The 25799-nt window shown below is 35.2% G+C and overlaps 1 protein-coding gene across 1 annotated transcript in view; it reads left to right on the top strand.

Moving 5' to 3' along the window:
• LOC145324891 (SET domain-containing protein SmydA-8-like) overlaps positions 1 to 22415 on the top strand; it is a 52567-nt gene extending 30152 nt beyond the window's left edge. The window contains exons 19-21 of the mRNA XM_080167605.1: positions 214 to 295; positions 779 to 883; positions 21879 to 22415. Coding sequence (XP_080023731.1) covers positions 214 to 295; positions 779 to 883; positions 21879 to 21966 — 275 coding nt within the window. The 3' untranslated portion in view covers positions 21967 to 22415. The remainder of the gene's footprint in view (positions 1 to 213; positions 296 to 778; positions 884 to 21878) is intronic.
• Positions 22416 to 25799: the final 3384 nt, after the last annotated feature.

The following is a 25799-nucleotide window of genomic DNA, read 5'->3' as shown; positions in this document are numbered from 1 at the left end:
TCGAATTTTTCACAGTAGCTTTTCTCCTAATTCTAGCCCCTGCGGGGGGGGCTCTAACCCTGTGGGGCAATTGAATAACCCTGTGGGGCAATCACCTAACCCAATATAACCTAACCTAACCTAAAATATCCTATAAAAAGCCATTTAAAAAATACGACGAATCTCACCTTAAGGGGCGTTGCCACGAAAGGTACTATTCCCGATTTGCTTTAGGTAAAAAATTAGAAACTCTGCCCCGAGAACAGATAGATACCCAGCAGATGTTATGCTCAAAACTTCTAACCTACATTTCAAGGTATTAAATACATTACCTGTCATGATTTACAAACTTTAGTAAAATTTAGGCTTTTTTATTATAAGGGTCTGTCCGCACGTCTTGTTATCGTTGATTTAGACTTGTTCTTGCAATTTCTAACTTGGCATGATAATTCCTGAACAGTTAGGTGCAGTTTAGTAAGCGCAGCAACTCTATAATAATTACCATTAAGTCCGTAGGACCATTTTTTACTTAAAAAATATAAATTGTCCTCACTGGTGTGAAGCTACTCTTCAATTCGATATGTCCGTCTAAAACTTTGAGTCGGAAATATATTTGTAAATGTGATTAGATAATATTTTGTCCAGGGATAAAGTAAGGGGCAATACATATAATTTTTTCTACAAACTTTTCTCTAATCCCCCCTGTCACAATGATTATAAACAAACCCAGGCATTCATAAGAATGAGAGGAATGTTTTACATCCATTGTCCTATCCCTCTATTCCTGCAATTGTTCTAGACTGGATCCTGGTGCCACGCAGACCCGGGCAAAGTTCCTGCTGGAGAAAAATAAAGCTGATCTGAACCTGGCCAAGAGAGACTGCGAAATTGGAAAAATAACAAGGTACAAAAATTGCATTTTAGTTGTTTAAAGAAATGGGGTATTGGAATGTACATTAAGATATATAAGTTGGGAAGAATTTTAATGTTAGAGGGAGATTTGAAATCTGCATCAAATTTTAAGCATTTTTTTTTTATAAAATTCGTTTTTTGTATAATTCTTTATCTAAAAGCGGAAATACAATTTAAGTTAATTAATTTTGACATCTGTGATTGGTGGATTGAAAATTATCTGCGCTCTGATTGGAGAAGCTTAAGTGTCGTACATCATTCAGCCAATTAGAGCGCAGGTAGTTTAAAAATCCACCTATCCTATTTGTCAAAATTAATGAACTTAAATTGTAGTTCCGCCTTTAGATAAAGAATTATACAAAAAACGTTTTTTATAAAAAAAAATGCTTAAAATTTGATGCAGATTTCAAATCTCCCTCTAACATTAAAATTCCTTCAAACTTATATATCCTAATGTACATTATACTGGTACCCAAAGTTTATAAACACATTCACTCTTCCATAGACTTAAGAACTTTGGGGACTTTAATAATAGCAGTGTACAAACTTGTCAACTAAAAATTATTTTTGTGTATCATAATTGGGAATGTATTGTCTTACCCCTAATATTCATAATTTTAAACAAATAAAAATGGACGAAAGTACAAAAAATAAAAAAAAATTATAATAAACTATATACTCTTATAACATGTATGTCAAAATGTCAAGTTAAAAATTGCTGTCATTGACCCATAATATTATTAATGCTATATAGATGTCAAATACATTGTTAGAATAGTATAATACATCAATAACATGTACTATAGTATATAATAGTACGAATAAACAAGAATATTTTTATACATAAGAAACACAGCAACAATATTAGATTTTGGAACTGAAATATTTTTAAAGGAATAATCTTTAAAACAAAGTAGAGTGATCTCTGTCTTTCTGTCTAGATAGTGTTTTAAAAACTTGCTTTCCGCAGGACCGATTTAATAGGGGCGAAGATAATCCATTAGAGGCTAGAGGCTAAGCCACAATGATAGAATAATGTTGCCTTTATCCTGTCAGCGGTTTAGAAGATATATTGGTACATTTAACCAGTTTAAATACCCTTTGAATAATATATATACCATACTTTAAAAATCCTGAGATTTCAATAAGTAAGTTTATTCTAGTATGACCTCAAAACCGATTGATAACCGCTGGATTAGAACTGGTTCTCAGCTTAAAATTCATACATAATATCGTATTGCAGACAATTTTCCACAATTATTGAAATAATGATCATAAAATTAAAGTCAGTTTTGTTAGTCCTGGCCTTATGCCGCTCGGGGTTAACAAAACTGGTATAATTCTAATGATTTTTCATTTTAATATCCGCGGAAAGCTGTTTATAATACGAGAGGATAAATAAACATTATGTGTTATCTACGTACTTTAAATTGCATTGCTTTTAAACCATCCTATCCAATAAACCAATACAAGTAAATGACAAGCTAACGATGTGTATAGCATAATGTAAAATTATTTAGTTTAACTCATAATTAATTATGCATAAACCTTATAATTGTGTGATAAAGACAGACTTACATAAGTTAATGATAGAGTAGACTTAATGTTCAATTCAAAATGCAAACAGATTTTTAAGTATTTATTATATTGGATTAAATGCAGTTTTTGAGTAAATAAGATTATATGTTGATACTATATTTAGAAATGATTAAATATGTTAATAAGTCAAAACTACTGATTATTCAAAGCTGGATAGTTCTGAAGTAGCAGGATGTCTGTCTGTATATCAGGACACCAAACAACAGGATGACTGTCTGTTTAATTAATACAATGTATTAATTAACTATGTACTTTGAAGGGGTAGAATATCTGTCTGTGCAAACTATCTAAAGTAGTAGGATGTCTGTAAATAGCTGTATTGGTCTTAATAAAGACTCGAACCCAAACCAGATAATGTTCTGTGTTAGGACTCTCAATATCAACTGACTTAAATATATTTTCTCTTTATTCTTTCTGAGAGCAATTAAAGAGCAATTAAGAGTAACAATTAACATATGGTCTGCAAACTTAAATATATGACATCACAACATAAATATATGACATTTACCCCCTTCTGAAACCATCCAGCTAAGCATGGTTTCACCATCCATCAGGTTGATCCAATAAACTAGGATCAATGTCTTCACTGGGTGAACCTACATCGAAATTAACCCCGGCCTCCAGTCCTTCCTCTCCTTCACCCACTGGAGGAGGAGTGTTCAGCGCCCCTCCACCAACCTCAGCCGAAACGCCCACTGTTGCCGCTATGACAGCATTACTCGCTGCAGCAGTTACAGGCCCTCCTACAGCCACCATCACAGCATCATTTACCGCTGAGGCGGTATCATTCGCAACAGCCACCTCTGCAGCAACCGCTGGCCCATCTGCCGACATTGCCACCTCCATCTCAACGCCACCAGTGACCTGAACACCTCCCGAGACCATCATCACTCCGTTGCTAGCCCCAGCACCGTCAGAAGTTCCAGCCTGCTGTAACTGCCAATATGACGCCGCCGGTAAGTCATTGTTTATTCTGCGCCGGATCTCGCTAAGCTCACTAAAAATATTGGACAGGTGCCTTTGCACTTCAGCCTCTTTTTTCGCCATCTCAGAAATAGCCTCTTGAACCTTAGTTCCCTGTCCTGCCAAAACACTTTCCACTTGTTGGCTCACCTGCTGTCCCAACTTGGCTGAACTACTTTCCCAATTATCAGTCATTGCTGTCTGTACACTTTGTACCATATAAGAAGTCTTTTGCTGTGCAGTAGTAGCCACCATTTGCTGCATCTCTGTATCTACCTTCCTTATACAGTCCATTAGATCCCTCTTATGCGAGGCCAACATATCTTTAATCCGATTATGACTGTCCGTCTGCCAAAGTTTCTGTGCAGTGTTCAAACTTTTGACTGATTCTCTTACAGCTTCACGAATTTTTTCCTCAATCATAGGCTTTAGAGTCACAGCAACAGAATTACTGATTTTACCTATATCTTCATCACTGAGCGGCGCCAAGCCACGTTTGTCATTCTTGCGCTCAGCCTTATTTCTCTCAACCTCAGCACGTAAATCTGGTAACTCCCTCTTTTGTTTAGGCCCAAGAGAATCTGCTCCAGCAGGCCGCTTGACCACGCCCCTTCTGGAAGTACCTTCCCCAGCATCATTATAAGCATTGCTGGCTCCCCTTCTGGAAGTACCTTCCCCAGCATCATCATAAGCCTTGCTGGCTCCCTTAGACCTGACCGACCCAGCAGCCTGATTTGGCACAAACTTACCAAATCTGCGCCGTCCATCACCAGAACCAGTATCTGCCACCTTTTCAGGCTTGTCCGTAGTAGGCTCAGTCCAACTGTCTATCTCCGAACCACTCTGTTCACTGGGCAGACGATCCCTGGAATCAAGCTCAACTTCAAGACTCACGTTGCCAACATCGTCCTCATCATCATATCCAGGCTCATACCTGGGGGATTCTACATCATACTGCCTCCTGTCATCTCTTCTATACACAACATGCCGCCGATTAGATCTGCCAGCTTCCAACATCTCAACAGACGGTTCACGCTCCTCCCGCCGACCAGACGGCCGCTGATACCGCCTTTCGTTTCCATCTCCATTTCCTGATAATAATCAATAATTAAATATTAACATTTTAATATTTTAATATTTTAACATTTTTCATATATAAGACGACATTCAAAACGAAATACTTTACATAAATTATATTTATCAGGGATGCCAAATTTTAATTACTGTTTTCCCGATAACGCGAAAATTTGACGCAATTACACAGTCTGCCTAGACAACCAACACACAGCAATCCAATAACCACCCCAGCAGCACCCATCACCGCCATAACAAAATGCTGCCAACTATTAGTCAACCAATCAATTGAGGAATTATACAAATGTACAAACCAATCTTCTGTCACCTCTACAACAAACGTATTTGAATTAGCAGCCAATTCCGAAAGTTTAGCCTCTTCCACAGACTCCAACACCTGTCCTTTCTCTCCCTTATCCAGCAGATGCTCAAAATTCAATGGTACCTTCAACCAACTATCCTCCAGCCGTGTAGTCTGAACCAGCTGCATTCCTGCCCCCTTATTGCCTAGATATAATCCAGGTTTAACTCTCACAAATACTGGATTTTTCCTACACTCGACAACCATTAACAAGGAAACATTTTTAACTAATCTTGTGAATGGTTCTACAGCAACAATTCTATCATCCATAAACAGAGAAAAATGACCAAGATAACACGGCAAATCTGCTCCTATAGTCACATTCAACCATCTTTTTTTACATACAGACACAAGCTCCATCTCCCCCAGATGTTGTACTAACAAATTTCCGACTTGCTTGATGTTGGAATGAAACAAATTATTCTCCCAACACCCCTGTTCTGCCTGCAAAATCCTTTCCACTTGATGATAGGAAGAAGTTAACTGTAATAATAAAGCACCATCCTCCTCTTTTTTTCGCATCCAAGGAAAGAAATTCTTTTTAGCAGTTGTAATCCACAAAACTACATCAGGAACGTTGGTATGAAAATAATGCAAATCAGTCAGAAAGTCAGAAAACTCCACTTTTTTCCCCAGTTTTAATCCCAACGAAAACTGTGGAGAAATCGCCAACCAACTTTGGCCACCCTGATTATTAGCATCATCCGCCATATTAGAAAATGTAAACAAAGTTAAATTTACAATTTCAACAGTCCGAAAATAACTAAAATAACGTCTATCTTCCTGTGATCTATTGTGAACTATCACTCGATCAAGCCCAAGCCGCAGATCAGACTCCAGACAGTGTGCCCCAATGAACTGGTCCTCAAGAAAACAACTGTTATCAGGTAACATTGAAATTTGTATATTTTTCAAATAACTTGTAATCTGAACTTCTTGAAAAGTATTAGGCACAAAGGTATTATTTAAATAAATACCATCTCCTCTGCACTGAGGGTCAATCCCATACGTCATCATATCATCATACAGGATGCTACCATTTATGAAATAAGTCAGTGACCGGTCATAAAACGCTACAGGCAACCGTCGTCCATCTATGTCTAACACCCTCTGTTCCTCCATCCTTTTACAATCTTCACTAGAAATTAACTCATCACTACTAACAACAGCTGGTGCCCCTAAATGTAGATGGCTATATTTGCCGCAATACCAGGTGTGAACCGTTCTGTCGACGTGACATTGTACCGCGGGCAAAAATCTCACTCCAACTTTTTTTAACAGATGACCGCTGACTGTTCCATTAAACTCATGCTGACCAAATACTGTACATTCTGAAGCCCTCAACTCAGGACCGTCGCCAACACACTCCTTTACTTGCACAGATATCACATCAGCACCACAAGGTAACAAACACAATCCCCAAATTAAAAAATATTTACCTGATTTAAATTTATTATTATGACCAGACATTATTAGCTGATAACTGTTCACCAATTCACCCGCAAATATCAACTGATTTAGCCTTTCATTGCAGGGCAACTTTCTACCTACTAGCTTTGTCAGCACATATTTGTTATTAAAATAATCAAATAACAATTCATGAACTCTTATTATAATATAATTTTTTTTAAAATATTTATATGTATTTTAATAATATTTTTTTTTTCTCAAAAATAATTATTATCAGCTCTCCTTTCCCTACTTTCTCCGTCCTCGAGTTCCTATCTGAACATGTACCACAGGACCCCCTACCTGAGATCTTAACCTCCTCCCAGTGTCCCATAAATATTTCGCCACCCGTGATCCACTTTTCTTAATTGTAACTAATTTTTCAGGTGAAGATTGTGGCGGCGCCGTAGTCAAAAACGATTGTTCCGATGGAAGCTCAACCTCGTCAAAATTACCCTCAGCTACAGGAGCAGGCACCACAGATTCATCTGTCACTCCCACCTCTACTCCTTCACCTACAGGTATAATTTCTCTATTCTCATTCTCTGAAACTCTGTCATTATCAACCTCAACCTCACTCTCCTTCTCCTGAATCTCGTCACTCTGTCTTTCCTCTGCCAACTCAAAACCATCATTTTCAGATGACAAATACACAACATCTTCACTCTCTCTCTCCTCTACAGTTTCTTTCTCTACAGGCATATTGTCAACCTCCAAAAATATCTCATCGGACGGACAAATTTCAGGTAAAGGAAAAACGTTAAAATTAACCTCCTCCCCTAGAACTTCCGTTCGAGCATGAATTTTTCGAATTTTATCCCTAGCTACAACCTGATTTTTCTTGATGGGATTATTCCCAAAAGGTGCCAACTCATACAATGCATCCGAAAATTTCTTAACTACAATAAAAGGCCCTCCATAGAAAGACTGTAATTTCTTGGACACGTCAGTTTTTACAATATTAAAGAAAGCATAACAAACATCTGTAACTCTTAATGCTTCCCTCTGTACTCTGTGTTTATTTTGAACCTCTAAATATAACTTGGATTTTGTAGAAATTCTCTTAATTACATCCTCCATATTTTTCAGAAATTCCAAATACGACCGCGAGGATGAGGATTCAACAGACGGGACTGGTGATAGAAAATCGAGAGGAATACGTGGCTGCCGACCAAAAACCAGAAAAAATGGAGAATATCCAGTTCTAGTACTCTTGGAACAGTTAATCACCAACGTAGCCAAAGGTAATTTTTTAGCCCAGTCCTTTGTTCCATGATTTTCATCTACTTTCAAAGCAGCATACAAACTTTGATTTTGCCTCTCTACAGGATTCGAATTTGGATTCCTGGGGGGAATTAGGACAGTATCCACCCCCAATCCTTTCATCACGCCTTTAAACACATTGCTTGTAAAATTTGTACCTCTATCCGATCTCAAAGCTCTAAATAAACCATAGGTAGGTACAAAATTTTCCAATATAGCCTTTACAGTTGTTTCAGTTTTAGCATCAACCAACGGACATGTAAAAACATATCTAGAAAATAGACAAACCATGATTAAGACAAATTTAACCGTCTGTCCCTGATGATAACATGGAGTCCAAGGTCCAACCAGATCTACGGACATATTAGCAAAAACTTCACTACTTTGAACAGAATGAGTTATAGGTGAAACATGTTTAGGATTACTTCCAGCCTTTTTCAAACATGTAATACAACTTCGTATTCTCGATTCCACAAACTTGTTCACGCCAGGCATAAAAAATCTCTCATTTATCTTACGTATTGTCTCCTGCACACCTCTATGTCCAGAACCATATCCACCATGAGCTGAATCAAATATATCATTGTATAAAGAAAGAGGCACTACAGGCCTCTCGACGAAACCCCCTTCGGCCAAAGGCTGTCTGAAAATTACAACCCCCTCTAGCACATACATATGGCCAATAAGATTGTACAATAGTTCTTTTCTGCCCGATAACTCCGCCCTCTCATAAGACGACAACTGTCTCCTTTCCAATATCCATAACCTTATTTCATTTAGGATCTCGTCCTGCTGAAGACTACTTTGCCAGACAAACTCAACATCCGCCTCATCCTCTGCAGAATGTACCTGCATAATAGAATAGATTTGATCCAGAAATGGTGAATCATCCAGGTAAGGATCCAAAATTTTATTATCTGTCTCTCTACACTCCTGACAATCCTTCAGTCGATGATTCTTACAATCTAACTCAGTTCTCGACAAATAATCTACGTTCACATGCTTAGTCCCCTGTCGATGGATAACTGTAAAGTCAAAACTTTGCAAGAAAGTTATCCATCGATAGGTGACACCGTTTATTGATCCTTTAGCCCAACGTTTATAATGCACTAGTGAAATACTGTCTGTCCGAACCAAAAACTCACGAAACCTACAAAAGTGTAAAAAATTCTTTAATGCATATACTAATGCACCTAATTCTCCTTTATAGGAAGGATAATTTTGTTCTGCAGCATTACACTTCTTACTACAGACACCAAACACTCTCTCCACACCATCCTGTTCTTGCGAAATAATCCCTGCAAAATACTGAGAACTATAATCTACATCCACAATAAAAAGATTAGGATTATCCCATTGAGGATAGCCTTTACACATTTCAGTCTTGAACATTTCCATAAATTCAGTCCATACTCTGTTCAACTCTTCTGTCCACTTTATTATAGTGTCATTCCTGTGACTATCCAACATGCACGACCTCTTGGCATAATCAGCAAAATATCCTCTGTAATAATTAGTAAATCCCAAAAATTTCTGCAACTCCTTCCCTGTTCTAGGCTTGCCCCAATCCTTAATCCGTTCCAGATATGCAGGATTCATTTTCAATCCATCGGCACTAATAATATGTCCCAAATAATGGCATTCTCTAGTCAATAAATCACACTTATCTAAATTTAATTTCAGGTTGACCTGCCGAAGAACTTGAAACAGTGCCTGCAGATGCTCTACATGTTCCTCTGGACTTGATGAAAACACGATCAGATCGTCCAAGTAGCTGATACAGAATCCATACATACCTGGCAGGATAGACAGCACCTTATCCATCAGAGCACAGAACAGGCTGGGTGCATTACACAACCCAAATGGCAACCTGTTAAACAAATACATCCTGTTTGCTGCACTAAAAGCTGTTAACGGTTTAGAGTCTTCATCCATAGTCATCGAATGGTAGGCAGCTGTCAAATCAAGAGTACTGAACACCTTGCCAGAACCCAGCTTCGTCAAATTATCCGAGATCAGTGGCAGCGGCCACGCCACCCGCTTAGTCACGTTGTTGAGGTTGCGGAAATCGATGACAAACCTCAACTTAGCCTCTGCTCCAGGTGCAGCCTTCTTTTTCACAGCAAAGATAGGACTGGACCAATCCGAGAAACCCTCCTCAATAATGCCAGCATCCAGCCATTTGGTCAACTGTTCCTTCAATTTAGCATCGTACTCTGGATTCAAAGGAATATTTCTGGCCTTCACAGGTTTAGCTCCAGGTAACAATTCTATATTATATGTCATTAATCTACAATCACCAATATCTGAATCATTCATTGAAAAGATATCAAAATTTTCCAAACAAATTTTAATAATCCTGGGTTTCAATTCTGGATTTTCCTTAATCATCTGGTTTTCATCTAACTTCAATTTTTGAATAATAAACTGTACCCGTTCATGCATTTTTTGCCCCGACAACTTTTCTGGCTTATCCAATTCATTAATTGTTTTATTACAGGTAACATCTTGATTATCCATGATGAAACAATGCCCCATCTTCACATTTCTCAGCAAGGTAATAGGTTTTATTGACGCATTAACCACATTAACCACACAGGACCCATCTTTCCGTGGCTGATACACCCCCTCAATAATCATAATCCCATTGCCACTTGTCATCTTAGAAGAATTAGGGGACACGTACCAAAGCCCATCATTCTTTAATCCAGTCACATGCACCACAGCGGTAGATCCTCCAGGATAAAAAATAGTTTTATCCAGCAACTTCACATTATACTTCGTTGAATATAACTCTCCAAACCCACCCCCCTCCTTTATCCCTGGCAAGGTAGGTTTAGATGGAATTTCAGAATTCATTCGTCCGGACAAAATAGGAATTTTCTGTATCTCTGCCACCACCTGTTTCTGTAAACAGGAATTAATAGGAACAGATTCCCCACAAAATTCAAACTTATCTTCATCCAAACAAATATTAATTTTATTCTTTTTCAGGAAATCAGATCCAAGATTTACCAACCTACTCGTCACCTCAGGTACATAAAATATCTCCGTAAACACAGCTTGAGTTCCAGCAAATCTAAATTTCAACTCAACATATCCAATGATATTAACTTTCTTTAAATCTACTGAATATGCTGATAATTTAGCAGGACAAAACTCAACTCCATGTTTATCAAGAATTTCTCTAGATATCAAAGAATTAAAATTATTTCCTGTATCAATAATTCCTAACTCCTTCACCGGAATATCAGCCCCAGGCACAAGAAATTCTAAATCCGCACAAATAGGCATTTTCGTTATCTTCAAAAACTTCACAATCTCTTGAAAACACTAGTCATTATAATTAATATATCCATATATTTTAGATATACATCATTCCACTACACAGCAGTCAGCCCCTCATCTGTCACCAGCCGCCAACATACTGTTCAATTTATGAAATCCTGTACATCTCCCAAACTACCAGCATCACACAGCTACACTCCAAGTTTTTTTTCTTTTTTTATACAGGTAAGTACCTCTCGAAGTATTCAACCTTGCATAGGTACTTATCAAAAAATGATATATAGTAGATATATATATATATATAAATATATATATATAATGTTTTCATTAACACGATCACACCTTGACTGACGAATAAACAAGACAGTAATGCTTTATAAAGTTGAAAGCAATAATGTAAATACAAAACAGCAAAATTAACTATTTACAGTACTATAGCCTATATAATGAATATGAATAAAAGAACGATCTATAAATTTCATCCTAGAATGAGATTTATACATCAAATCAATCATATCCATTACATAGGATATTGCTGGAAATTGTTTCTGGCTATGTCAGCAATCATAGCCTCATACTGTTTCTCATCTCTGCTCTTTTCAGAATCCACAACAGGCCCCACCTGATTGCCCCACCTATCCACAACAGGCCCCACCTGATTGACTGTCTTCTTCAGAAACTGCTCAGGTATTACCCTATTATTAGGCACTCCAGGACCCTCTTTCTTTTCGCTACCGGCTGAGAAAAACTTAGCTTTGGTCTTTCCTATGCGAGAATCAGGAGCTGGCGGCTTGCCATCTCTCTTCTGCCAGCAACTAGCCACTACATGACCTTTTTTCCCACAATACCAACAAATCATAGTTTTAGCCTTCGAATTCAGAGCCCCAATCACGTTCTCAACCTGATCCCAAGGAATATCATCATCCCCTTCAATCCACGCATTATTATCGCCAATCTCAGTCCTGCCCTCCATATCAGATACATGCACTTCACTGATTACAGGCCTAGCTTTCACCTCCCTAGAATCCTCTAGCCTCAACCCTTCCATAGCCTGAGAATAACAGGACGTTACATTTTCAGGTGATACGTGTCCAGAACGAGCCCAGCTCACATAATGCTGACCTCTGCGAATCAAATAAGTCAAGAAAGCACTGTAATCTTCCAGGTAATGCATAGATTCAATGAAATTAGCCATATCTCTAGCTAAATCAGAAAACAGCAAATTCTTAGCCACATTATTATAGAAATCACGCCAAGATTGTCTAGAAATTTGACCAGGATGCATAAGCCTAAACAGACGCAATTTAGCATTGAAAAACACATCCACATTCTGACCACTCTTTTGTTTCAGGGCGTAAAAGAATTCGGTAGCCGACTCTGTATCAGCAAAGGGTATCACCAACCTTCTTATCAACAGGTAATAACCTAAAGCACTCAAGGAAGCATTAGCCTCCGGCGTAATCAACCTCCCCATCTTCTTCCCTTTGCACTCAAAAATCCTATTGTACAGGATGTCCTTGAAAAGCATAGGATCCTCCAACTTTGCGAACCTAGCAACCCTCCATAAGGATAAGAAATAATCCTCAAAATCAATGTTTCCATCCCAAAATGGAGCATCCCGCACAAAATCACTATCCCACTTGACTCCTCTTACAAGACAAAACTCCTTAAACTGCTCCTCTACAGTCTGTTGGCTTACACTACCGCCGGCCACCTTTTTATAGGCCTTAAGCACTTCAGCCCTTTCCTCAATTAAAGGAAATATATCCAACAATTGATTTTCATACTCGGTCAGACAACTCTCACGAACATTCATCCAATTTCCATTCCCAACAGGACCTAAAAACTCAATCTGCGAAAACTTCAAATGTCCAGGAGCACTTTTCCCTCTTTTAGCCTCAAAATTTGTAGAATCCAATTTAGCCTCCACACTCAAACGATTAATGAAAGATGTATTAAACGAATCATCCCCCGTCGCCTTGACGGCAGATACACTAGCCCCCATACTTGTTTCATACAAAAAACCGCTAATATCCCCATCCACTGGCAATTGCGCCACCTTTTTCTTAATAGTAGCCAAATCAACATCATAACCTAACTTCTTATGCTCATCAGAGTTCTTAAACTCTTTCACCTTATTCTCCAGCCGTTTATTCGCCGCCGTTAACTTATCCACCTGATCTTTGACAGTCGTATGCTCCTGCAACATTGCCCTAACATATTTTTTTATGCTTTCAGGCACAACGTCATTCTCCACCTCGCCCAACGCCAACTCCACATTCGCATTGGCACCTGCACCAGCATCCTCAGCCGCAGCATCCTCCTCCTCCCAATGTTCGGGAGTTCCATCATCATCCTGACTGTCATTCTCCCGAGGACGTTTAGGCGGCCGTCCACGCTTGCCTTCAGTTTTACCCCGCTCTCCTTTTTCTCCATCAGCCATATCCGAGCACTGGAACTAGATCCGCCGTGAAATTTAGATCAAAAGAGTTAAAGAATGAAATTCCACAGAAACCTGAAATATAAATCAAGTTAGAAATATAAAAATTAAAACAAAACTGTGAAAAATCCGAGATAAAAAAAATATCTCAAAAAGTGAGTGACTTCAAATTAAACACCACTTCCCCCACCCTTAACTCAGCAGCAGGTCTAAATAACACGTAGCACAATAAGACTGCGCCAAATGTGATAAAGACAGACTTACATAAGTTAATGATAGAGTAGACTTAATGTTCAATTCAAAATGCAAACAGATTTTTAAGTATTTATTATATTGGATTAAATGCAGTTTTTGAGTAAATAAGATTATATGTTGATACTATATTTAGAAATGATTAAATATGTTAATAAGTCAAAACTACTGATTATTCAAAGCTGGATAGTTCTGAAGTAGCAGGATGTCTGTCTGTATATCAGGACACCAAACAACAGGATGACTGTCTGTTTAATTAATACAATGTATTAATTAACTATGTACTTTGAAGGGGTAGAATATCTGTCTGTGCAAACTATCTAAAGTAGTAGGATGTCTGTAAATAGCTGTATTGGTCTTAATAAAGACTCGAACCCAAACCAGATAATGTTCTGTGTTAGGACTCTCAATATCAACTGACTTAAATATATTTTCTCTTTATTCTTTCTGAGAGCAATTAAAGAGCAATTAAGAGTAACAATTAACATATGGTCTGCAAACTTAAATATATGACATCACAACATAAATATATGACAATTGAAAGGCTGTTTCAGTGTTTATGGCAGGGTTTAGCAGCCGCGCCATAAAAAAATTTAAAATTGGCCTATAATTCTTATATAAAAATAACAGGATGTCTTTGTCTTTCCTTATATGATTCTCCTTAACTGAAGCTTCTCATTGGTTTATGGCAGGTTTATGACTATTTTGGAGAAGGGTACCTAACCTAAACCCTCCATATAATAAAATCTCCTCCATAAAAATCATCCCCCCCTTTTTTTTTACATTTTCTGTTATAAAAGTGGAGGGTCGACTCCACCAACCCCCCCACCCTCCTCCCCTCCCACCTTCTTTTAACTAGTGGCGGAGCGGCTAGTAAAACATATAGTAGTAATTTAAATAGCTGTACCGAACGAACCACAATTTTCAGGATAGTTTAAATGGTCCAGGGAAGGTTTTAGGCTTTCGAGCTTCATAACTCTGATTCTCTGAAAAACATTACTAACATCATTTACATTTAATATGGCTTTATTTGTTAAAATTATTGGGCCCAAACTCTATTTATTCTCATTATTGCATTATGCATAGTCAAGCACAAAATAATCCAGCCTCTCCCCCTTATTTAGGTATAAATTAAAAACAAGGCGGGGTAAGTTTTTTGTGTGCAGATAAAGTGAAGACCCCCTCAGGTATTAGGTATAAGGATAAAAAAACCTTTTTTTCCTATATATTATAAAAATAAATTGGTTATTTCTGTTTATTTCTGTCTTTGCTACGAGAAAAAGAACCTTATCTTTAATCTAGCATATCTAAGTAAAAAGTATGATAACAACAAAAATATATTCTTTCAAATTTCCTACGTGTTATATGTCATTAATGTACTTTTTTACAAGGTGGTAGTGCGAATGGGGCGCTTGTCCAATATTATGGTATGGAGATCGCTCTTCTATGAGTACTACTTAAAAACCTACTTTTACTGCAATACACATAGACATTCTCATCGTCGGTTCATCAGTTTAGAATGCTTTTCCCTTTACTCCCACAAGTATAATACGAATTTGGTTGAGCCTGTGGTAGCTCAACAAAGACCCACGCGAAGTATTATATTGCTTTAAACTAAGAATAAATGGCTGGTTATGGTGTTCGATCTATATCATATAAGTATATTAAGCACTTAAGAAGGAAGATGGTTTTATAAAGTGTATTTACATTACAAGTGAATCAGTTAAGTATGAAAATATTTACAGGATAAGTGATAATAAACATAAATAGTGTAGGACAGAAAATGCCCTAAGTCCAAAGCATTGAATTGTGCTAAGTGTTAGATCTCTAACATAAGACCCAAGCACAATTCATGCTAAGTACTGAGGGACCTAAATTTAAACTACAATGCATGCCAAACAACTAAGTCATTACCTTTAAGCCAGAAGAACTTGATGGTTTGAGAGTCAATGAATAACTGAGATATTTTAAGAAGTGCAAGTTATAACAACAACTATTTATAAGGATCTAAGCCCTTGTCTGTTTAATAAAGTGTTTGTATGTTAAACTTGTGACGTAAATGAAACTAGGGTTGTAGGCATACATACTAGTACAGGATGGTTACATGGTTACTTTAACAATAGACATAATGTTTTAATAAGCATATAACAATATTCAATCACATACAGTTTACCATGATTAGGCTAGCATTACCCATATAAGGTATTATATTGGTAAGAATAGACTAATAAATTCGTAAAAACATATAAAAAGTGCCTTAGGGCTAGCTAGAGTAATTGTATCTCGTGCCTAAGTTACGCGCGATAATTACCATGGCATGTCTATCAAATATTTAGATCCAAATTTTATATGGTGTAAAATTTATAGTAAACATAGGTAAGTGGACTAGATGCGAAGCATTTCTGTGAAGGTCGTGTTCGTACGTTCAAAGAATTTTGGAATTTGGGGATCGCATCTCCAAAGGAATGCTTGGTATAATTTTGCTTGCTAAATTATTACATAGAAATATTTCTAGAACATTAGGTTTATTATAACAGTATAAGCATTACATGGTGTGTAAAGTGTTTATAGTGCAGCAGCAAAACTTTACTACAATTCTTATAATAAAGTAACAGGATGTCTGTTTGTCTGTGTGTTTGTGTGTCTGTTTGTACCGAAGGATCTCGCTAATCACTGAACCGAACGGACTCTCCTTAACAGGGTAGCTTTTCATAGGTCCTTGGAAGGTTTATAACTATTTTGGGGGAGGGTACTACCACCTTCCCAAGAGAAATCATAAAAAAAATTTTAAATATTTGTAGACTTTAACGCATCATTGATAGGTATCGTAAAGACTTTAGCGCAACATAAATAAGGATCGTAGAGACTTAAACAAAAAAAACATTTAAAGTGCCACTAGAGGCTCTAGGGGCGTAGCCGCTAGTTCAATTATATAAAGTAGTAAGGTTTTTTGTCAGAAGTTTAAAATTTCAATAACTACAGAATTGATTAAGTCCTCCATTTTAGGGAAATTTTACATTGATCCTGGTATGTGATGGGTTAAGGCTTATTTATAGATTGTGGTCCTGGGATTGTTTCAGGCTATTTTAAATCTTGAAGATGATTAAAGTACAGATTATGCTGTCTTACGATACAATAGCCAATGAGATGCCAGTATACACTGTAATTGACGAATGGTAAAATTTAAGCTGGCCTCTCATTGGTTATTTTATCGTATGACGTCATGATCTGAGGAGGGACTTTAATCATCTTCTTAAATCTTTAATACAGATCCCCTAAATGCTAGGGTTGCAGCCGCTACTCCATATCAAATAATAACAAATGATGATTAACAAATTATTTAATTAATAGCGGGGGGGGGGGGGTGGAATATTTATTTTTTTTTGGGGGGGGGATGGGGCGATTTCTCTTGGGAGGGTGGTGGTACCCTCCCCCAAAATAGTTATAAGCCTTCCTGGGACCTATGAGAATCTACCCTGTTAAGGAGAACCAGATCGGTTCAGCGGTTAGCGAGATCCTTCGGTACAAACACACAGACACACAAACAGACATCCTGTTACTTTAGTATAAGGATGTGCAAAATGGTATTAGTGTCCATGCATACAAAAATATGATTATAGATTCTTAAATGATATAACAATCGGGAATAGTCCCTTTCGTAACATCGCCTCATAAGGGGCGATTCGTCGTATTGTTTAAATGGCTTTTTATAGGTTATTTTAGGCTAGGTTAGGTAATTGGCCCCGCAGGGGCTAGAAATAGGAGAAAAGCTACTGTGAAAAATACGAAGAATCACCCCATAAGGCGCGATGTTACGAAAGGGACTATATCCTAACAATCTTAATGAAGATGAACTGAAATTAGTTTCCGAATGTGAACACATTTTCCGAGGTGTTTCCCAATCCTATCTCAATATTTGCTACTAGCTAAAAAACCTTCAAACTTCAAAAAAAAATCAAAATTTGAATGTATTAACGATTTATACATTATATATTCAAAGTTTTAATTTTTCAAATTTTGATTTTTTTTTGTTGGAAGTTTGAAGGTTTTTTAGCTAGTAGCAAATATTGAGATAGGATTGGGAAACACCTAGGAAAATGTGTTCACATTCGGAAACTAATTTCAGTTCACCTTAATGAAAGAAGTCATATTTAACTCACTCAGGATGTTTTAGCAACAGTTGGACAGACATGCAACGTAACGTACATAGCTTAACTATAAAGTAGCTACATATTTACTGTATAGTTTGGATTCTATGAATATGATTGTTCTTATAATTTATTTGTGTATAAAGAATAAACAAAATTTGTAAATGGTTTACAAGTGTGTTTGTAAATATAATACAATTTTGCCTCAAAGGGAAACTCCTATACATTTTTTTGTTTTGAAAATAAACAAAGTAGGGGGTATTGGACTGTAAATTACACTAGTACCCTAATTTTTATAACCAAGTTATCTTAGTCAAATTTGGGTACTCTAATCAATTATTATCAATTTGTGAGTCTAAACAAAATTGTGCATAAATTTGTTGGAAAATTGATTAAATACAGGATACTGTATACTCTTAATTTTAATTTAGTATTATATACAAAGATGCTTCGCTTATTATGTTGGACCTTGTTGTCCTAGGAATCACTATTCCAAAAATTAGATAATAATAGCATGTAAGCATAATTTAAATGGACGTACGAACTTTCTGGTAAAGATTATAGAGTTATTACTCTGTTACACTGTTATAGGATTCACGATGCAAAGTTTGAAATCCATAGGACAAATCTAACATGTTTAAATTAATGTAAAGAGATAACAGTTACGGATGGACGGATCGACCCTAATTATAGAAAAGCTTTCTTTTAAAAAAGATATCTGGTATTGAAATAATTAAAACTTCCACTTACTTACATTAAAGACAGATTTACCAAACGACAATTTTAACTTTAAGAAAAAAAAATCTCCCAAAAATTTTGTTTACTAAATGTCCTTTTATACACATACAAGAACCACATAAGCTTTTATATCATCAATATAAGAAAATATGGTTTGGTAAATTATGTTTTTATTAACTCGATTACAGTTTCTGAAATATGAAAGAGAGAAAGAGAGAGAGAGAGGGGACAATGGGCTGTTTATTATTCTAGTCCCCAAAGTTTTGTAATAATGCTTCTTATTGGTTGACTTAAAAACTATTTAGTGAAACTTTAGGTTGAGTGTTTAAACGTTACAACCACTAATTTTATTACACTGAATGGCTAATTTTATGTATCATCATTGGGGATGTACATCAATTATCGGCCAATGGCTTATCCCTTTAGATCCCTCATTTTATATACAGTGTAATAAGAATGACAGCATCAATAAGTAGCGATGCACAATCCTATTATATAAAGTAGTATGCGTTTTTTGTCTGTCCCGAAGGATCTCGCTAACCGCTGAACCGAAATTGTTCTCCTTTTCAGTGAAGCTTCTTATAGGTCCTGGGAAGGTTTTAAACTATTTTTGAAGATGGTTTCTTCACCCCCCTTCCCCCATAAATTTTTTTTAACTCTTTTGAAACTCAAATTTAAAATGGGATGAGGTCGACTTTTCACCCTCCTACCAGTGCCCCTAGAGGCTTCTAGGAGCGTATCCGCTAGTAATATAATAATGAGACTGAAAATGTCTAACTGAAAATGCAAGTTATTCAGTGAATGCAAAATGAAAAGGGGGGAAAATCAGCAATCTATCTTTAATAAAAGCTGAGAAAATTACATTTCACTACGCATAATCAGTAAGATGAAGTTAATTATAGAGTAGCTTTCCTATCAAAAAGATAAATTAAAAGATAGATCAAACATTATTATGTATTTAACAATTAGATTTAACAAAAGAAACTCCCTTTATAATTATAAATAAGTGTTTTAAATAAAAAAGAACCTTTCTATCATGTATAATACAAAAAAATAAGCATTAAAATTCTTTTTATGTGTTTAATATTTGTATAATTGCTACAATTTATACTTTGGTATGTTTTCCGCAGTGCTTGACAACCGCGCAATTGTTTATTGCGGTTGGATGCGGTTTCAGATTGCTAAGGAATACTAGATGCAAAAATATTTCTGAAAACGGCTATATCATAAAAAAGCATATGAAAAAATCATAACTGTTTAGGCGGCTGATACACATCACAGAACTGCTGGAAGCAGCTGCAGATATTCTAATACTTTGGCAAGCGGCTGCCGAACCCTGGATATCCGACTGTAATTTATTGCTTTCATTTATATTTAACCTTAATTACTCATTAAGATAGTATAGACTACAAATTATCTCTTACAAAGTTTTGTCTGTTTACTTGTTTGGTTATTTTTAAAAAGATGGGTGGTTTCCCTTAAACCGCCTAGCGACCACAGAAAACCCTTTATTATTATTATTAACACGTATACATAGATAGGTCATTTTGCATTATCCCGATAAACAGGCAGATCTCTTTTGTTGGCAAACTTTAATAAGTCTTAAAAATTCCGCGCCGTGTGTGAGTCACAAGGGACCAATAATAAAGAATTAGGACTGAAAACAGCCTAAGGGAACTCCAGTACCATACACTCTAATTGCGGTATACAACTTTTCTAATGGATGGAGTCCGTTTGGGAAGCGGATTCTTATGGTAACGCATCTAAAAAGTACAGAATCTATTCAAAATTTTACCTCCTACACTATAAACAAATGAATCCTGACAACTTAAAATGTTTTTAATATTTCTTGCAACCATTTTGGGAATAGAGTCTTTGGTTCAATTTGAAATATGATATTTTAAGGTTTTAAATTCAAATTATCATGTAAATTGCAATCCTTTTAAAGATTATTTAACAATGAAGAAATTGTGTTTAAAATTTGAAGAGAATATACAGCAAATAAAGTTTAAAAAAAAATTCAAATTTCTAAGAGCAAAGCTTTTTTACAATATTGATAGTGACTTTGTCTGTATGTTGTTTGTAAAAAATAATTTAACTTTGATTTATTACATTGTCTGTAAGAATTATATCCATATTAGTATAAACCTTCATAGAAGTTCCATATAATAATTTGATAAAATTGCTTGAAGTAAAGAAATAAAAAAAATTGTACATAGTTCCCTTTTCAGTTATTGTGTTAAGAGTTTAAAATCAGTAGGACAACTCTTACATGCTTAAATTTACACACGCGGGTGGACGTACATTGAATTTGGCTACCCCCTACAGAATAGTTTGATTCAGACAGTTAGATTTAGAGTTGCTTCTCTACCAAAAAAGATTATAAGTGCATTTCAGCATTAAAAGATATATTTGTATATAATCTAAGTTCAAAAAGGAAATCTGCAACAAAATAAAAGTTTTCAATATTTTGGATAGAATTGAATTTTGTTTGTTTTAAAGTAGGAAACAGAGTTTATGTATATTTCAATATTTTCAAACGCGAAGCTTTTCTTCCATTATAATGGGTCCGCCCGTCTGAACGTCAAGTCATTTTTATTGCTTTGCTAATATGTTTAGCCATGTTTATGCTCTAACGAAATACATATGTTCATATTAGGACAGTTGTATTTTTAATTTTTTTAGGGCCTTCTTTGATTAAAAATTAAGAATATGTTCTATAATTGTTAATGTCGTTTGTTTATTAGAATGAGATATAGAGCTTTGCTTTATGGCAGTTGTCATCGTTGTTTCAAGTTATTTCAAAATGCATGGGCTTATAAGTAGTTGAAGAATTGTATACTAAACCGTATTCCTATTTTCCTTCTTAATTTTTATTACATAAACATGGATAGCAACATTATTAATTAAGTAACAAAGCATAACAAAATAAGAGATAGACAAACGGACAAAGTGAGTTACAGAGCAGATTGACTAAAGTGCCCCCGCAAGAAAATTGGGACAATGGGGGGGGGGGGGGGGCAAAATTAAAAATAAAACCCGTTAAATTTGTACAAAGACGGATTTCCATATTTAATTTGGTCAGGTTTAAACAACAGATCTATAGTATAGATGTATATACAGACAACTACCTCCACTCATTTTTCAAATACCTCTTTCGTCTGCTTCTAAATTTTTGTCTGCTACTTGGCTGTGTTAATATAAGCGACACCATTGGTTGATTTTCAATGACCCAATAAAAAGGTTGCACAAGACGATTGCGATGTGGAGATACAGTTATCTAACCCTTTCTCCTTCTAGTGTTTTACTCTAATGTTTAGACTTTCAGCTGATTTTTAAAGATTGTAAATGGTTGATTTTGTCTGACGCACTGCTGCCGAGCCCTATTTAATTGTTCTTTTATTTTTTTCAGGAAAGTGTTTATGTCTCGCTTGAAGGATGGAGTCAAGGTTGAGGTGAATGCCAAGAAAATGCTCATTTTTAATTGGAAAGACTACTAAACATGATAATCAACAATCAACTAGCAATTTTAGTTTTCAATATGGCTTCGAAACGGATTATAACCGCTGTATTAGAACAGGTTTTCAGCCATACTGAAAAATCATGTATAGCATCGTTTTACAGACAATATTCCACGAATATTAAAATAACATATTATTTCAAGTTTTCATAGGGCGCAGAACCGGTTTTAATCAAACAAAAATTATTCGGATTCGGAGCCAGATTGGGAAAGAAAATTATATTTCATAGGAAAGTTAATTTTCTTCCAATTCTTATTTGTGACGAGTTTGTCTTTCGTTGCTTATAAACTAATTAATATTTTTTTGTAAAAAGAGCCAAAATATAATTATATTCTGATCGCTTTAAGACTGCCTAAACAATTTATGAAATACTTCTTATGCTTCCAAAATTATTATTTTCAATTTTAATTTTCATTATATTGATTTATAGGAAATGAACTAAAGAAATCCGTTATTTTTTTTTGTATAATTTTTGTTAAGATAAGATAAGATAAGATTTATTTTCCTCAAAGGTACAACATATTTTATTAGATATATATTATAAATTATGTTACTATGCTTGATTTGTTTGATTCATCTGGTTTGTTGTGTTTGGTGCAGGTTAGATAATAATATACATAATAACAATTATTAAGTACCTAGCATGGAATTGGCCGAACTTCATCTCCACCTAGTTACCAGGCCAGTTTAAATTGAATGGAGACAATATTTTACAATAAAAATTCCATGCAACATTGTACCAGATAGTTGGCATAACCCTTTAAGGGTTGTGGAGCCACTGGTGTACTTTGACGCTTGCCAAGCCGATACAATGTTATATGTGCAAATAAATAATAATCTTAACAATGAAACAATATCTTGCTGTGTATTTCAGACATCCTCCTACTATCAGTTGCAACTTCTCCAAGCGTGAATTCGGAACAATTAAGGAACCAAAACCTCCATAAGGAGTCGCTATTCCCGTTGAGATCCCTTTTCAGCTCCAAATAGACAGTTTCCTTTATATCAAATTATTTTCATTATAGAGTGGAGTTTTGTCCGGGTTTTAAGGACATCTCCACACCAATAATTACAGGATAACGGCAAATTTCGCGATAACACTTGGTCCAATCCAAAAAATCCAAAAAAAAACCAAAGAAAAGTCCAAAAAAGGACAAGAATACCCTAATAATAATCATATCGTGTACTTAAGTGAACAAGGTGTAATGGTTGGTTTCGATTCCTACGGAATCTGATTTTTATTTGCTTAATATTTTTTTCTGTTACATTAAACTTGCCTCAAAAAGACTATTAAAATTTAAAAAGACATAAAGTTTTGATATTTTTGTATCATTTTAATTATTGTAAATAAATATAATAAAATACTTAAAAATTAATGCATATAGATAAATATAGCTTTAATAAATTTTTTATTATATAGATGTATTAAAGTTTAAAATTAATTTGTAAAAATGTACAAAGCCATAATTGTATAGGATTATTTTCCCTAAATATAGCTCTAATATCTAAATTAGTGTATATTTAATACTGTACTAACATACATATGTGAGTCATAGAGTAGCTAATTTTTATGCTTGGCTTATTTTGTGACATTGGAAACTTCTTACAAAACTACTATTTAAAAGATAGTTTTTCATCTTAATTAAAGAGTAGCTAGGCTTGAAAAAAGGTTAATTTATAAGAATAACCATTTTACTTTTGTTTTAAAACCTAAACTATCCTAAGAATGTATGATTAAACGTACGCACAAATCCTAAATATAGAAAAACTCCGCAACTGTAGCGTAACACGAAGCACATCCACTCGAATTGGGGAGGGTTCGAATCTCAGCCCTAACTGAAGACAATGAAAGTTATGCATACTGATTTATGTCAGATGCACGACACTAATACTAAGAGTAGGAAAAATACCTTGGTCCAAAACAGACACAACTTATTACCATGCAAAGCTAGGACAAAGGTCGTGCAATTAAAGAGTTGCCCGTCTTTAATAGTTTAGATATTAGCCTTTGAACCTACTAAAAAAAATTCGATGTAGCTAGAAACCTTATAAAATTTATTTGAATATGTTTGTCCTAAGCTGGTATTTTCAGCTTATGCAACGGCCAAGCCAGGTTATGAAAGTACCAAACTATGCATAAAATATGTGAATATGTGTAATAATTTTACTATTATTATTTTGTATGCTTATGTTGAAATACATATCCATCATATCTATCTAAATGTCTGGTCCTAAGTAGTTATAGAGAAGCTGCACAAATAAAAAGTAGAATTTCCAAAAGATTATTTTCATTTTCTTATTTGCAAGATAGAGTAGTTTGATTTTGTTGAAGACTGAATGGATCAAAAATACATTAAGCAAACTCCTTCAAGGAATAATAATGCTTTAAATTTGAATTTAAACTCAAACGTTCTTCAGGAAAAAAAAAACTTTTTGTACTATAAGACAGGGATAATGGATGGGAAACGTAGGAAAATATTATTTCAGGCCTGTTACAAGCCTAGGCCTAAAAAACCAGTTATGGGATGGTGCATTAGTTCGTTATCAACGCTAATGAAATAGCTGTGTATGTGTGTGTAGATAAAGTATAGAATAAAATCCAGGTAGGTAGTCTAAAATAAAAATTGAACTTTTTACAACTAATACATATTAATGGCTTTATTTAAAATCACGTTTTGGTGTTATTTTTTATCCCTAAATTTTTTAATCTTTTATTTTGGTAATTTGAATTTTCATAAAGCTATCGTTGGATTTCCCACAGACAGATTTTAGGTTGTATTTTTTGCATTTTTATTAATAAGTAAAAATTTTATTTGAAAATATCATTGCTAATTAAAATTCAAAATAAATAAATTAATATGCACTTGGGTAACATAAAGTTCTTTGGATACTATTATGTAATAATAGATTTGTACTGTATAGTAAAGTACAAGTATTAAGGTTAAGGTGTTGTATCAATTCGGTATAAAATTTTTAAATTTCAAAATACAACATTTAATTTATAAACTACCAAATGAAAGTTGGTAGCTACCCACTTTCCAAAAAATAATTCCTCTATTTTTATTTTTTCTATATATACCTTTTTTAATGTTTAACTCTGAGCAGATTTCTATTTATTTTTTAGAAGCAGACAAATCATTATTTTTTCTAGAATTGTCTGCTTCAAAAAATGCCGCGGTCTTTATATAGCCTGCCTTTAATTGTCTATTGGTTGATACAAAACAAGATGATCCTTATTGTTTTAGAGTGATAGCTAATTTGGAGCTGCCCCCAGTAACGTCATTTACTTAGGAAATGGTAAAAGTTGCAATATCCCATTCAAAACTAGGCCGGGACCTAATTTATGGCCAGGTTTCCTATCTCTTATCCCTGCTATAAGATTGTTACAGAGAAATATGATTGCGGCACCCCTCTGAATTAGAAGGAGGATAGGGGGGGGGGGGGAGGGGGTTAAATAGCAAAATATTATGCAGGACCCAAATGAACCTGCCCTATGTATAGATATTTTAGTTTTTTTGCAGCCTTATTCATTCCATTAAAATTACCTAAAAAAATATTTGTAATCGCTTTATAAAAATCCCAAAAATATGTTTTAACTTAAAGTACACCGGTACAGAACCCTCACTGAAATAAATAGTAAATATGAGTGAGAGGGGTGGTTTCTTTTTTCCTATACCGAACCACTGCGGGAGGATCTAATCTTGCAGGTCCTATAATTACCCAAGATAAGCTAACCTAACCTGACCTAAATTAATAAACATACAAAAACTATACAAAACCCCTAATCTTAAATTTTACATATTACTTATTAA

This window comes from Acartia tonsa, chromosome 7, assembly GCF_053477335.1.
Source record: "Acartia tonsa isolate MP-2025a chromosome 7, ASM5347733v1, whole genome shotgun sequence".
Taxonomy (NCBI): domain Eukaryota; kingdom Metazoa; phylum Arthropoda; class Copepoda; order Calanoida; family Acartiidae; genus Acartia; species Acartia tonsa.
The sequence above is the reverse complement of the archived record's forward strand: the minus strand, read 5'-3'. Positions and strand labels throughout refer to the sequence as shown.